This window comes from Neltuma alba, unplaced genomic scaffold (assembly GCF_004799145.2).
Source record: "Neltuma alba isolate B1F8T4 unplaced genomic scaffold, ASM479914v2 tig00001555_pilon, whole genome shotgun sequence".
NCBI lineage: Eukaryota > Viridiplantae > Streptophyta > Magnoliopsida > Fabales > Fabaceae > Neltuma > Neltuma alba.
Genome location: NW_021632510.1, coordinates 12,029 through 28,038, shown reverse-complemented (window position 1 = coordinate 28,038; position 16,010 = coordinate 12,029). Strand labels below are relative to the sequence as shown.

General features: G+C 33.0%; 1 protein-coding gene across 2 annotated transcripts; it reads right to left on the bottom strand.

Annotated features, from left to right (window-relative positions):
* Nucleotides 1-362: 362 nt before the first annotated feature.
* Nucleotides 363-15,429, bottom strand: LOC114759022 (putative ABC transporter C family member 15). 2 transcript variants are annotated; one of them, XM_028948129.1, is made up of 12 exons: nucleotides 15,424-15,429; nucleotides 15,284-15,290; nucleotides 5,141-6,662; nucleotides 4,985-5,071; nucleotides 4,194-4,844; nucleotides 3,781-3,945; nucleotides 3,121-3,415; nucleotides 2,739-2,953; nucleotides 2,329-2,634; nucleotides 1,738-1,801; nucleotides 1,404-1,643; nucleotides 363-921 (listed from the first exon to the last, which is right to left on the bottom strand). In XM_028948129.1, exons 3-12 carry the CDS (start codon nucleotides 6,431-6,433, stop codon nucleotides 791-793), a joined length of 3,447 nt encoding a protein of 1,148 aa, XP_028803962.1. In that variant the 5' UTR covers nucleotides 6,434-6,662; nucleotides 15,284-15,290; nucleotides 15,424-15,429; the 3' UTR covers nucleotides 363-790. The 2 variants fall into 2 exon arrangements, with proteins under 2 accessions (XP_028803962.1, XP_028803955.1); XM_028948122.1 differs by lacking the exons at nucleotides 15,284-15,290; nucleotides 15,424-15,429 and adding an exon at nucleotides 9,568-9,876 and having other exon boundaries at nucleotides 5,141-7,458.
* Nucleotides 15,430-16,010: the final 581 nt, after the last annotated feature.

Below are 16,010 nucleotides of genomic sequence, written 5' to 3'. Positions count from 1 at the left end.
GGAACTCGAAAAACTTTTAGAGGCCATGTATTTCCGGAGCAAATTTGCATTTTATATCTATTGAATATCTTTTATTAAATTTTTCCGTCAAAAGATTTTATTCTATATTATGGTTTTTTCCTTGCTCTAAAAATATTTCTCTTTTAGACTTTTGCCAAACATAACATCAAAAATAAAAGGCAAAACAAAAACACAAGATTGCCCCTAACAGAATAATACCCGTGGCATCAAAAAAAAAGAAAAGGAAAGAAACAAGGAAAGAAGTAAGAGAAGAGAGGTCTTGTGCAGTTATACCTTCTTGCTTCTACAATGCAAAACTGAGTTTTGGATACCTATCTTCTCTCTGCAAAACATGCCATCAATGAAAGAAATAAATAAACATGAGATCTGTTATTTCTATGGAGCTTGTCTCTCTGTGATTGCCATTGATGCAAAAGATCCAGATTATTAAAGACTTACACATGCATAATAGCTTCTCCAATAATTAAGCTTAAAAACCAAATTGCATCTACAGCGCCCAACTCAACCCAAATCATCTAACCTAAACTACATATATCATGAGTACAACATAAGAATAAGAAGCTTTAATGCTTCTGTGATATATTCCCCTGAACATAAGCCTCCAAATAACTAAAGCAATACAGAATGAAGCCATTGCTGCTTCAGAATTTTCCTTTTCTTTTTTCACTTTGGGGCCATTTCAAATGCCTACTAATCAGTGGCCTTAAATGTGACTAACTGGGGCCATATCCAATAGATTGAATTCCTTATGCTGTTCAACTTATTATATTCATTGGCCATTTTGAGTGGCCAAGCTAATGAAACTTTGTGACCTTCTTGAGTACTCCCTTATGAGTTTGGAAAAGAAGGAATCTTCTCTTTCAAGTAACTTCGATGGCGCATCGAACTGTGCGATTTTTCCTGTCAAACATATCAGACAAGTGGATTAATGATTTGAGAGTAAATGGGACAGAGTTTCGGTAATTTTTGGTTAAACTACATCAATCTCTCATATTTTCAAAATATAGACTCATTTCTTCTACACTCAGAAGGTAAATTACACAAATTAAGTTTCTGTTTTTAAATCATTCACAACCCCCCCTTGAAATAAGAGTAAACTGTAAACATGACTAGCTTTTACAAAAATTGTACATGCACCTCTTCTCTATTTCAGAAAAAGCTTGGGTACATTTTGAAAATAGAAGAGAATTCTAGGTGATTTTAATAAAACTTGTGAATGTGCATACTTTACAAGTTAGTGTAGGTCCTCAGAATAAAAGAAAAATCCATGTATCTTTTTAATGAAACTAGAGAAATATGTGTAACCTACTCATAATTTTACTGAGTATGTGCTTGTGGATATGTCAGTGTGTCTTCACTTGTCAATGACGTGTTTGACTTACCATCACTTAGAACCAAAACCAAATCGCTATCGATAACAGTGTGGATTCGATGAGCTATTGTGACGACAGTTCTATCTTTGAATTCTTGACCGATGATCTTCTGTATCACTCCATCTGTTGCAGAATCAACTGATGCCGTTGCTTCATCCAGCACAAGTATGCTACTCTTCTTCAGTAAGGCCCTTCCAAGGCAAAATAGTTGCCTTTGGCCTGCACTCCAGTTTTCTCCATTTTCAACCACTGATAATAATACAGTCAATCATTTTAGAAATGATTGGTACCGGGAAGGTTGATTGATAAAATTGCAAAAATCCTATGAGTCGATGAATCGAACCTGAGGCTTGCAATTTCTCTTGCTTTGATCTCACGAGCTGACCAAGCTGACATTTATCCAAAGCCTGAAGGTGAAGGATTTGTTTACATATTAGGGAAAAAGTTTCAATCTTAAGGAATAAAAAGCTTTCTGATATACCAGCAACCAACTTCACACAGCTCAATATTAAAAAACTTGCAAGATTATATTTAATCTCTAGAATAATAATGTAGTACATATACAGATTAAACTACATAGATTTCGTTAGATTTTGTTGAAACTACATAGACTTCTCATTTGTTTTCAAAACCGATACAAACCTGCCTTGAGCTTTGTTGAAGCTACTCAGACCTTTCTTTCACATTAAAAACTTACACATAGATCCCGTGAAATAAATAGTAAATTATACTGATCTTGAATTAGTTTTGTTGAAATTATACAAATTCCCCTTCTGTTTTCAAAACATACACAAACCTTCCTAAAATAGTAGAAAGGTTTTAATAATATTGTTAACTATTTGACCTCTAGAATAAGCATGCAATATATTTATGTGGGCGTATATAACAGCATCCTAACTATTCTTGTTTTTTACTGTTTGGTTTAGTTATTCACCTCCCACACTTCCTTGTCGGAGTGTTGCTCTAGTGGGTCCAAGTTTCCTCTAACTGTGCCTTCAAACATTGTGGGATCTTGTGGAATGATGCTAAGCCTCAACCTTAAGTCATGTAGACCAATCTTGCATATATCCAAATCATCAATTACGATGCTTCCTTCCCAAGGTTCAACAATCCTGAAAATGGCCTGTATTAAGGTTGATTTTCCACTTCCAGTTCGTCCCACGACACCAATTTTCTTTCTTCCCGGAAATGTGCAATTGATGCTTTTCAGAACAGAGGGCAGATGTTCCGCATAACGTATCTGCCAAGCATGATTATGTAGCAGAAGAGATAGTAGAAAACACTTGAGCACATTGAACTTGTATATATTTATGTTCATGTTTAGGTTGGTCTGTGATCTCTAACCTGCAGATTTTTGAAACATATTGTTCCAATTTCAGGCCAGTTGTTTGGAGGCCGAGAATCTTCAATTACAAGAGCTGCTTCACTTTTGATATTTGAGTACTGAATAATTCTTTCAACAGATATCATCTTATTTTCTGCATTACATATATTCCATATGACTGAAGCTTGCAGGACATTCAAATTGATCCCATAAGTTACTGCCAACCCTGCAATGCCTGTAGAAAAGAGTTGCTTGAAGGAATAAGTGCTCTATTGAGAACTATCATCGCCTCCAATGGCTGTATAATCTTTAAAATGATGTCATCATACTACTTCTCTTGCAGTAAAGATTTCAAACTTATTCATATGATAAAGCAATTGTAAAGCAAAGAGTTCTGCTTACTTGGATTGATGATTCCTTCTGGGAGGACCACAAGCAAAACCAGTGAGAAGGCAAAAACAAAATTGGATAGTAAATTCAATCTGTAAGAAAGCCATTCCATTGCAGATACGTTATGGAACCACGGTTTTGAGTAGCTGTCAATGAGCTCAAGATTTGAATATACAAAACGGCCTTCTTGATCAAAAGCTCGAATTGATGCTACTCCTGCCAATGATTCTGCAAAATGGTGCAGAATTGGAGCTATTTGTATTTGTGACAGGCGAGCCAGTTCTCTTGCTGTTGGTGTATAGTATCTCTGAAATAAGAATACTTGAACATTAGCCAGGATATCACGCAGCTAATATTGTACAAGATTGCAGAAAGAAGCACCATTCAACATCAATTTGAGCTACTTAACTAATTTAGGCAGATTGAAGAAGTCAATTAAATTAGTTAATTACAACAAATGTGATATATTTCCATAAAATACTGCTATATAATATTAGATCATATATCAATTCATATGTTAGTTAAATTAGTTTGGAAAAACTGATAAATATAAGAGATAAAATGGCTTAGGGTCTCATATTTAAGACTAAATCCAACCCAAAGTAGTTCCTATATTAAGGAGCAAAGGTAGTATTTTATAGGAACTGAAACCATAAAGAAAGGATCTCATACTTGATACCATACGCAGACTGCAGTTACTGGAATGAAGATGACAAATACTTGCCATGCCACCTGTGACATCACTGCAATGGTACCCAGAATCTGTATTATTGAGAAAGCACACCATCCTAACTTGGTTGCCATTTCCAAATCTAGCACACTTTGATCTGTGGAGGCCTGCAAAAAAAATTCTGAGTCTATGAATCACTTTGAAGAAAACGACTCTCGGATATTATTTAGAAACTTTAACAAACTCTTGAGATATTATTTGCATGCCTTCGCTTACAGGAATTGTGCTTGAAAGTAACATGCATTCCCCCACACAGACATTATTTACTCTATGTTATAGTAGTTTTCTTAAAAAAATCAGTGGCTATATCTAGATGCTAAAATAAATATTAGAAACTAGCAATTGGTCACATTACCCTGTTCAAAATTCTGCCATGTGGAGTTGAATCAAAAAATGACATTGGTGCTCGAAGAATACTATGCAGCATATTGATAAATAATTTCTGTGCAGTCCAAAGTCCTGCTTTTGCCACTAGTATGGCTCTTAGGAGCACGCAAAATGCACTCCCAACAGAAAGTGCCATGTAAACAAGTAGTATGAAATCCATTTTAAATGTAGGCTTGGCATCACTTGATGTAGGGCAAACCCAAGCCATCCAATAGTTACTGGCAACCTGAAGTACTTGGAATGAAGATTGAGCCAAAAGTATGAGAGGAACTAGAGCACCCCCTTTGACAGTGGTCAAATAGGTCCAGTAAACTTCTCTTGAGATGCTTCCTCTTTCTCTTTCTTCATCTTGCACAAGCTTACCTTCTTTTTCATTGATCTCTGGCGGACTTCCTTGCTCTATGTTATGTTGAGTGTGAGAAAGTTCTGAATTTGACTGAGAATTGTCGTTAGATTCACCCTCGGGTGCTGAGTTTAGAGTTTTTCTACTTGAATTCTCAACCATGAGAATTGACTCTAAAGCTTGGTTATGGGCTCCAACTAAAACTTCAAATCCAATATTTTGCTTTAGAAGTTGTTCAAATGTTCCAGCTTGTGCAATCCTTCCATTTTGCATCACCTGTTTCCATATACAGGTCGGTTGTATCACATGTCAAGTAAATCGATTTCTAGAGAATAGTTCAATACATAAATTGATATATTGCCACATTGTATTTGTGGTGAAGTAAATATAGAAACAAAATATCACCCTGCACATACCAGAATAAGGTCTGCCGCTGGAAGAAACTCTACTTGGTGGGTAACATAAAGTATAGTTTTTTCTCTGAGAACCCCCATAAGGCACTCCTGCAGAATATATAAAATATTACTTACTAGACTGAGTTAATTTGATTTATAAATCTACAGAAGTCTGACCTTGAAGAGGTGGCTTCCAGTATGAGCATCAACAGCACTAAAAGGGTCATCAAAGAGATATATATCGGCATCTTGATATACTGAACGTGCTATTTGTATCCTCTGCTTCTGTCCTCCACTCATATTGATCCCTCTTTCTCCAATCTCTGTCAGGTCACCACAGGAGAATAGCTCAAAGTCCTTTATCAATGCACATGCTTCAATAGTCTTCTCATACTTGACACTATTGTATTCCTTTCCAAAGGTGATATTGTCCCTAAAATTCCCAGTCAATATCCATGGTGATTGCGGAACATAAGCTTTTGTTCCACCGATCTTCACAGTCCCAGACTGCTTATACATTTCGCCCAAAATGCTAGAAAGTAGGCTAGACTTTCCAGAACCTACAGTCCCACAAAGTGCTACCTTCATTCCTCTTTTGACTCTTAAATCTATTCCATCAAGGGTTGGATTGCTTGGCTCAGAATCCCAGCTGAATCTTCCTTTTTCAATAACTATATCAAACTGTGTATGGTCCCTTGGAACATACTCAATGGCATTATGTTGAACTTCCTCTTCCCTGAGATAAGAAGCAATTCTGTCTACCGAAACTTTCCCTTGAGCGACCACGTTGAGTAAATCAGGTAAGTTAAATATAGGATCCTGTAACATCCGAAATGTGGCGAATGCAGATAAAACTCTTCCAGCTGTTAGTTCAATCCCCATCAACATACATACCCAGAAGGTTACTAAGGAAATAAATGTAGGTGATCCCCAGAAAATAAAAGCAGAAAATGCTCCTTGTCTTAATGACTTCCATAACCAGATGGATTCTGTTGCCCTCAGTTCTTCTAACCTGTTCTGGAATTCAGTATCCCAAGCTTGAAGTTTCAGGGTCTTCATGTTTCTAAGGACTTCTGATGTGGCTTTCATCCTATTATCCTTAGCCTCCATGATCTTAGATTGGTATCTCTTCTGTATTCTTGTAAGAGGTATGTTCATACCCATAACTGTCAGCGTAGCAGCTAGTGCAGCCAATGAACCCAAGCCAAGGTTCGTGTGCAAAATGCAGACCGCTAAAGTTACTTGCACTGGAAGCATCCATATGACATTTATGTAATACATGAAGTCTGTGATTCTCTGCACATCTACACTCATATAGTTCATGATCTCACCACCGCTGTGTCTTTGGCGCGATTTACTAGATAGATTCAAGCCCTTCTTATATATGTGTGATATCAATGCCACTCTAAGGCGAAGACCTGCTTGTCGAGCGCCAAAAATCCATTGCCTCTGAGTTATTGTCTCAATCATTTTGGCACATAAGAATCCAAGTGACAACAAGTATCCTTCATTCAACCCAAGGCTTCCCTTCTCGGCTAGGAAACTCACAAAGTCAGTGATTAGGTATGGGCCAACATATGATGCTGCTGCACTTACCACTGCAAAACATGCATTGATCAGAGCCTTCTTCCTAGCAAATAGATAGATCGCCTTATAGATAGATGGATTTGTGGTCCCATCAGCCTCCTTGACATTTCTTATGCTCTCATCAAAGGATGAAGATAGAAATTCCGCAGAATCTTCGATGGCAACATCAGGAATGTCACTCTGTTCAAGGGCCTTCTTATACCCTACCGCAAACAAGGGATTGAGCCATGAGAATGTAATGAGTTGAAGGAAAGTAGATTTCCCATATAAAGATTCCCTTTTGAGAGATTCTGAATCCTTGCCACTTTTCTCACTCAAGAGTGGCTCAGAGATTCCATCCGTGGCAATCAACACGATCCCAGTTCTTCCCCATATTGAAATTCCCAATAGAATCGTTGAAGCAAGAAGGCCAAGCAAATCTGCATATTCCCTCAATCCAATCTGTTTCTTTTTGCTCATTCTGAAGTGGCTATGAAAGGCTAAGTTGATAATACACAAAAAAAAACTGCAAACCCACCATGATCTTATCATCCAAGGGAACTTTACATTGACTTTGGGCATCTTGCACACTGATATCAATGTGATTGCCCATGCTAATACCAGAACTGTCTCTGATGTAAAAACCACAAGTTTTGAGTTGCACTGAGTCTCACCTTTTACCACCATCAGAAGCAACAAGATATGAACTGCAAGAAGTAAAGTGCAGCAAAATATACTGGTTTTGCAAGCCAAACCATACTCCAGCACGGTGGGATGAATCTCTGTGTCTTGATCTGAGACCTTGTTCTTCCTCTTCCTGATCGATTCCACACCTTTTATTATAATTTGAATCAACCATATTGATAAAAACCCAATTCCCACTGGCAGCATTACATTCTCCAACATGCATGGTGAGCCTAATGTTAGACCTGAAGTACAACATTGAGGAGATAGGTGTTACAGTGCTGTACTGAAACATAGGATCACAGCTATGATTGGCATGATGCTACGAAAATAGAATTTAACTATGAAGAAAAATTCAGCATAACAAGGACAGATAATTGTATCTCCTATAAAGAAACAAATCTAAGAACTCTTGAGCGGTGATAATTCATGAACTCAAGACATCAGAAAATCTTATAAAAGTCTCTTTGTACAGCGAACCCTGGATAACGTTTCATGTCCCAATAGGGCAATTAACATTACAATGATCACCCTACTTTGATAAATCATATTGTTTTTATTTAGCTCAGGAATAAAATCCCAATATATAAGACAGCTTCCAAGAAAGCCACCACGCCAAAACATATTTAGAATCCATAGAAGTAGGCTCTCAATCAAAGGAGGCATAATAATTACTATCATACACTATTCTGTAGACCAAAAAAAAAAACTATTATTTTCACTTTTGAAAAATTGTTAAAATTTTTCTTTTAAGAAAGAAAAACTTTTATCATCATTATTATTCTTATCATCTTTTTAAAAAATGAACTAGAAGATGTTTGTCCCATCCATCATCTGCATCACATGGTGACTGCGCAGCACATGGCACCAAGTTTGGCTTTCAAGCCACTTATTTATCTTTATCGTATTGCCGCTATGCACAGCAGTGGTCCAGATCCAAATCACATTAATGTCCCAATTAGCAAAAGGACAAAAACATAAGAAAGTACAAAAGATGACCCCTCATTTAGAGAATCCCATTTTGCTTCCGCCTTTTTTCCACGCTGAAGATATGCGGCAGATGAGGAATACAAATTTGATTTTTATTTACGCCTATAACGTGTGGGTGTGTGTTAAACAGGCGGATACATGGGTCCCACACAACCCAACAGCATTGATGATAGGTGGGGCAGGTCAAGTGGAGCCCAGTGAACAGGGTTCTTTGCCATAATAATGATTGAATATATATTAAAAATAGTTAGTCCATGAACCTGTGGAACTTTATTATAGAAATTAGTGTGTCGTGATGCATGTGGAATATGTCCGGTTGATATGGAAAGAGGAGTCCATAGAAAAAAAAAAAATCAACCTTATCATGAGGCATTTTTATGAGTGTGCATATATATGTTTTAATTTGGTCTATTAATTTTAAAAATATATCTTGGATCATTTAATTTTAAAATTATTAGTCTCTTAATATAATATCTCATATCTATTATTATTGTATCGGGTTTGAATAGGGATACTTCTCCTAAAAGTATTTTTTGCTTTTGCATCAAGCCGAACCTGAAATCAATTCCTTCTCCTAGGATCGATGTATGTCAGTAGTATTTATTTATATTTTTTTTGCCATGAAAGAAAGTTTCAATAAACTGGAAATGAGTACACGTATATGCAGTAGGCTTTTTTTGTCTTGGATTAAGAAGGCTTTTTAGACTAAAGAATAGTTACAGAAGTAGTATGTATAATTTATAGACCAACTTGGCTTTCGTAACGACAAGAAACTCAAACTCACGCTCCTGTGGGGTGTTGGATTCTTTCTTTACATGTTGGATTGATGTTCAGTGGCAATATTTTACTATAATTTATTAAAGGGCTGAACAAGCTAAGTTAAATCTTGTGTTGAATTATTCAGCTTGGAATAATTTTTTTATCAGAGTTACATACTGCACATGATAGGTCACTTTAAGCAATCAATGATTAGAAAAGCCACAAGACATTCACAAGACTAATTGCTCGCTCATTGGAAAATGACTAATTACATAGCAAACCTCACAGATGAAAACAAGGGGGGGAAAATATCAAATAACATTAAAACTCAAGACGCGGGATAATCAAAATAGTTCAATGCAAAGTTCCAAGCCAACAAGGCAGAAAATATAATTAAACTCATCCATCTAGAGTAACACAAATCATCAAACACTTGAACTTCAACTAGTAGAAATAAAAAAGCATATAAACACGTACATTTGCGCAAATAAAAGAGATGAATATGGATTCACACACCAGATAATATTCTTGTGCGTGATGATCAACTGATATTATCAAAAGAATATACAAAACTTCCGAGTAAACTGATGAAGATCTGAACTTACTTGTAGCACATAAAACCATGTTGGATAGGTCCTCCCAAAGCATGATTCAAGCTCAAATCGGTCTCTTTCCACGTGCTCGCTTTTCTCTCTACTCACAGAAGCCAAGTTTTCATACGCTGTGTACGCACATATCTGTACACACACATAAATAACAAAGGTTGCTACGAGAAGCTTTCAAGATAGAGCAGTATATGACTCAGATGGCCTTAATTCGAGAACATGGAGAAAGAAAGTATTTATGAGAAGTGTGGAGTTACAGAGAGATAGAAGGAGGAGGAGGGGTAAGAAGAAGAAAGGCTCATAGAGAAAGAGAGAGTGTTGCTTACCAAGAATACATGATTATGTATTTATGGGGTCGCTTTCAATGAGAGAGATTGGGGGGGGGGGGAGAGAGAGAGAGAGAGTAGGGTTAGATCGATGTCACGTACGTGAGAATCCACCAGAGTCACAATCAGGAAACTATTTTAAAAACCTAATTAAACAAGCTTACGCGTCCTTAGCTTCTTCATCTTACTGAGATTATATGCCAAAATAAAAATCCCTATCATCGACCAAAAAGGCCTAAATTTATATGGTAAATTATCTGTAAAACGTTGGAAGTGACTTGAATAAGTTGACGCCTTTCGTTGTTTTCTTCTTCATCTGATTGATACTAGGGTTTTCAAACCTAAGAGACTTACCTTCGCAATGAGCAATATTAAACAGATGCAGAATGAGAAAACTCAATTTTAAGAGAGATAGGATCTCACATTTATGAAGTGTCGGAATTTGGTAGAGACGTACATGAGCTTCGAAATTGCACGAATTATGTGCTTGTTAAATTTTAAGAACTGAGCATCGAAAATTTAGTATAGGAGCTTTTGGAAGAGAAATAATCTAGGAGTAGATGTTGTTGAAAGGTTTATTTCTATCACGACACTTACCTTCAAATCCCCCCCCCCCCAAAAAGGCTTATTCTTCGTGATTCTTAATATAAGAGGGACGCAACTAGTCTGAATAAATTAAAAAAATTATATAAATTAATTAGTTATAATAAATGTGACTTAATCTTCTTAGTATACTCCCATATAACATTAAATTGTATATACTTGATTTATAAGTTTGGTAAACTAATTTGAAAAAAAAATAAATATGATAGACATTAAATTGAGTTGTTTATACTACCTCCGCTTCTTGATATAAGACCTAATTGATTAATTTAGGGATATTAAGAAAGTCACCAAATTTTTTAATTATAGCATATGGTACATGATTTTTCTAAAATACTCATCTATATCATTAGATTATATATCAATTTGTAAGTAAGGCAAATTAGTTTGGAGAAAAACCATAAACATAAATATTTTAAAGTTTAAAGTAATTAAGTAACTTTCTTAATCTTTTTAAATTAGTCAATTGGATCTTAATTAAGATCCGAATGTAGTATTTAATACCAAATCTAATTCCCCAAGCTTCTTTTTTTTTGCAAACAATTCCCCGGCCAATTTTTATATTAGAAATAGGAGGGAATAGCTTTTATTTATATTAATGATTATGAATTATTAGTCAGTCCATGTATGCATACTTTACCCCTTAATGACAAAATACAACCTCCTTCTTTGAAATTTTACTTTATAATCATAAGGCATGTTTTTAAAGGTTTTATGTTTCAATTTATAAGATATATCACTTATAACTAATTAATCTATTTATTCCGAAAATGTCCTAACAAAATTAAAAAAGTATTTGATCCTCATTAATTTTAGTTATTCCCGGTTTAAAAAGTCCAATGCATTTAATAAATGGTATATTTATAAAGATTAGAATGTTTTAAAAGTATTAACTAATTTCATTTGGTTTCTTTGAATTATTTAAGAATGCATAGTAGTAACTCTAGGTTCCTTAATTAACTAAAATTTATAATTCAAGCCTTATAAATGAAACATAATTGCTAAGGCCCAAATAATAAAAGCCTTGTTTGATTTTTCTATTTCCAAGAAAACTGTTTTTAAAAATAAAAAGCTTTGCTTGATAGTTAATTCTTTATTAAATTTTTGTATTAAAAAAAGAGGAATCTACTTAACAAATAAAAAAATCAGAACAACTTATAGATAGGTAGATGGATGGATGGATGGATGGATTTATATATATATATATATATATTATTTTTTATACTGTAAAATTATCTTTGTTTTCTACAATCAAGCAACAAGCGGCGTACAACTTGACCACTCCAGCTCTAACCTCCCGAACTCAAACTTGTCGAAACTTGCTCTCTATTCTCAATCTGGTAAAATATGATTTTTTTTTTTTTTACAGCAATCATTCAAAGTGCAGATATTTTTTAATTTTTGTTTGGGATAATTAATTCACAACTCCTTATAGTTTCAATTAATTTTGAATCAGGTCCTTATAGTTTTTTTTCTTTTTATCAGGTCCTTATACTTTCACCTATTTTTAATTAGGTCCTTGCATTTATTTTTCTTTTTATCAAATCCTTATAAGTTCACCTTATTTTTAATTAAATCCCTGAATTTTTTATTCTTTATTTTATAAATTCTAATAGTACTATTATATAAACATAAAGTAGTATATATTATTTGATATTAGTTTATAAACAATAATATTCTAAAGATATTGAATTATTATAATGATTTTAATTTTTTCAGCAAAAAAATTAATTGTTCTAAAAACTTTTCCTGAATTAATTAATTCTATTACTTTTTTATTACATAATTATTAATTTAATTTAATTATTAATATTTTATATTTCAGTATTAATCTATTTAATTAAGCTTATATTTAATTAATAAATAAAAATTAAAACTACATGGACCTGATTAAAATTTAGTGAAATTATAAGGACTTAATTAAAAGAAAAATAAATACAAGGACTTAATTAAAAAAAGGTAAAAGTATAAGGACTTAATAAAAAGAAAAAAAACTATAAGGACCTGATTCAAAATTCGTTGAAACTATAAGGACTTGCAGATTAATTAACCCTTTTTGTTTTCTAAAATTTGTTTTGAAAAACAACTTTATACAACTATTCTTAGAACATAAAAATCTAAAATCCGAATAAAACAAGGTTAAAAGTTTCATATTTAAAGTCCAAAGCTGATTCAGATAACAGTACCATACTGATTGTAGGATAATTCTCATAAAAAATTATTAAACAATTAGAGAGATGAAATTTACTAATGATGAAGAAAATTTAAAGAATCATGTAGGCGTTTCCATATATTAATTGATCTAAGAAATAAATTTTTTTCATGCAGTTGTGTTATTAGGGAAGAATAATGAAGAAATATATGTATTTTTTTAAAAAAAAATTACTATGCAGTAGGGATGTTCAGCTTGGCCTGTCCCAACCATCTCATCCTGATCCCGACCAATTCAAGACAGGACAGTACATGACAAAAAAAAATGGAATGAGACCACTATGAGACGAGACAAATCAATGATTGAGATGGGACGGGACGCGACGTGACGTGTGATAAGGTCATCCCATTCCGTTTCATCCCAAGATTTTTTTTAAAAAAAAAGTACTTAATAATAATAATGATAATTAGTTTCTATTATGATTTTCAGCTCTTAAGTTGTAGTGTTATCTCAACAAGATCTCCTTTCTTAATAAAAAAATTTATAAAGCCATTGTATAGTGTTTTTTTTTTTACAATTTTGTTTTTACATTTTTTACATTATATAATTGGGCTTTCTAGATAATATTTTTGTAACTATTTTTATCTTCAGAAGCCTAATAAAAAACAAATATTTCAACATCAAAAAAAAAAATCCAAGCTCAAAATTACAATGATTTGTCAAAAAAAATAGAAAGGTATGGAAATCCAGTCCCTCCTTATATACCAGGATGAGACCGGGACAAACCTATCGTGGTTCTATTTCATCATGTGAACAGCCATATTATGTAGTCTCACATAAGCAATTAGTTATTAAAAAAATCCCACAATGGGTAGAGCCGGGAAAATAAACCAAGCCCGTCATAGCGGCCCGTTTAGACTTGAAAATTACGAGGGCTGAGTTTAAAATTTTCTCCCTCAAATGGAAAATAGGCCCTACAAGACTGGCCCTAAGGACTGAGGGCTTAAATGGGTCGACCCTGTAGGGCCGAGGGCTAACCCATTTAGACCATTTTATAATTTTTTTTGTTTTTTTTTAAAATTTTTTGTGTAATTCTAATATTATTAATTTTTTACATTGTTAATGATATTTCAAATATTTAGTTATTATTATCATTTTAAAATTAAATTTCATATAATGGTTTGATTTATTTAGTTTTAGACAACAATTTGTCCAATTAAATTTTTAAAAAATGGGTTAATTTGGAATTTAATAATGATTTGATTTATATTATATGTGTTGATATTTTTAAACTATATATATTTGATAAGAGAGTATTTTTATACGTATATAACTTGTAATTCTATAATTTGAATTAGAAATTTATGAGTTTCAATAACAATGTTTCTCAAACTAAAGTAAAATAATAGCTAGATTACAAAATTTAAAAGTGAAATTTCTACAAAGAAAAAAAACTTGATATTTTTGTTACGAAAGAAAAGTATACTTATAAAGAAGAGTAATTGATTATGGTGATGATGAAGTTTCAAAAGATTAATGACAGTGTTTGTTTATTGCACATTTACACTATAGATAAAACTTTTAAATATTGTTATCTTGTTAATGAATATTTTAGATGTTCTTAGATGTTGATGGATATTTATATATAATGATTTTTTTGTATTTGTGACTTAATTTTATTCATATTTATGTCTTTTATTAATAATTTTATTGGTTTATTTTTATTTTTTTATAAAAATGTGAGAAAAATGAAAAATAAAATTTTTTCTTAAACGGGCTGAAAGCCCGCAGGCTAGCCTTGAGCTCATTAGATTAAGGGCCGGACCTAGCAAATTGGGATTTTTTAAAATTTTGACCCTCTAGGGCTAGCCCTTTTAAGCCTGCTAGCCCTACAAGACCAGCCCGTATTCCCACCTTAACAATTATACAACATAGTAATGACAAGATAGCGAAAAATGGCATCAAGTCAGCTATATTAACTGTTGGAATATTTTTAAAATGAAGAGATGTGTTTTTAAAAAGTCATATCCATATGCAAATTTATTAAATTAATAAATTTATATTAGGGGTTACGTCTTCATATAAATTAATAAATTTATTTGAAGGGTTGTGTTCTCATATAAATTAATATATTTATATAAAGGGTTGGGTCTTCATATAAATTAATATATTTATATGAAGAGTTATGTAAGAAGTTACAATACTAAAAGACCCTACATATGAAATACATTTTATTTATTTAAATTATGTTGGTTTATGAATTAATATATGGTTGTAACTTTTCATTTAACAAGGTATTATTCTAAAAAGTATCTCTTCAAGATATCATTCTATGATCTATATAAACTTCTTACCATCACTTCATTTTAGAGACAACACAACACAAACACAAAGATCAAACTCAACTTTCTTTGAGTGCACACAGAGATAGAATTAAATTATCACTTTGTAAAGGTTATTGTTGTCTTCTCTTGAATCTTGGAAGTCCAATTCATATTTCAGGGTCTTCATTGTATCCTGAAGAAATTTCATCAGTCAACCCAACTTGCACCCTAAAAGATAAGAACAGGTAGGTGTGAATTAAGTCTAAAGAAAAGTACTGCCTACGTCTTGAAGACATCGTGCATCACTTTCTTCTTCATCTCTTCTTCTTATACTCTTCACAGAACCATTCCCGCCAATAATCTTTTAGCTTAATTTTCGCAAGCACAAATAGCTTCTTTAAAGGAGTTGACTATAAATTTTGTGATGTTAGAAAGATTCAAAGAAAGCAACCTTTTGATGAGATGGTACTTGTTAGAAGAAATAGATAGTTAAATCCAAGAACTTTGTAAAGGAGTCATTTTGCACAAATTCATATGGTCAATGGCAAAAGAGACAGATAAGTATCTGCTACACCTTACTTCTAGCATGGTTTAGAATTTATTCTGAGACATTTTAGACCACATTGGATGGTCGTGGGCTCAAAAATATCAAAAAGACGCTGATTTTCATATTTTTACTATTCATATGGTAAAAATCTAATTTTCTAATCTAATTTTGAAAAATCATAACTTAATCAAGAAAAATCAAAATGGAGTGGTTCAAAATTCTATAGAAAGCTCTTTGAATTCTATTTCAAGGAAAAATAATCTTGTGAACCAATTCTATTTGAAAAAGTGTCAGGTTTTTATGAAAGTCACCTCTGTCCTTTTGGTAAAAACTCTTTTTCCATATTCTGGACCTTAACTTTGAAAAATCATTATAAATCGTATAGTTGGCCATTTTTAACGTGCTACATATCAAATTGAAGCTTAGAATGGGATCTACATTCATACCAAATTTTGTGATTTAATGCATTCGGTAACTTAATAAAAAAGTGG

What these genes read in the sequence shown, in the direction of transcription:
- LOC114759022 (XM_028948122.1), bottom strand. Translation starts at nt 9,610, where the DNA reads ATGCTTTGGGAGGACCTATCCAACATGGTTTTATGTGCTACAA. An exon ending in AGAAGGAATCATCAATCCAA is followed by an intron (nt 2,954 to 3,120) that starts GTAAGCAGAACT and finishes TCTTTTCTACAG; the next exon opens with GCATTGCAGGGTTGGCAGTA. An exon ending in TATGTTTCAAAAATCTGCAG is followed by an intron (nt 2,635 to 2,738) that starts GTTAGAGATCAC and finishes CATGCTTGGCAG; the next exon opens with ATACGTTATGCGGAACATCT.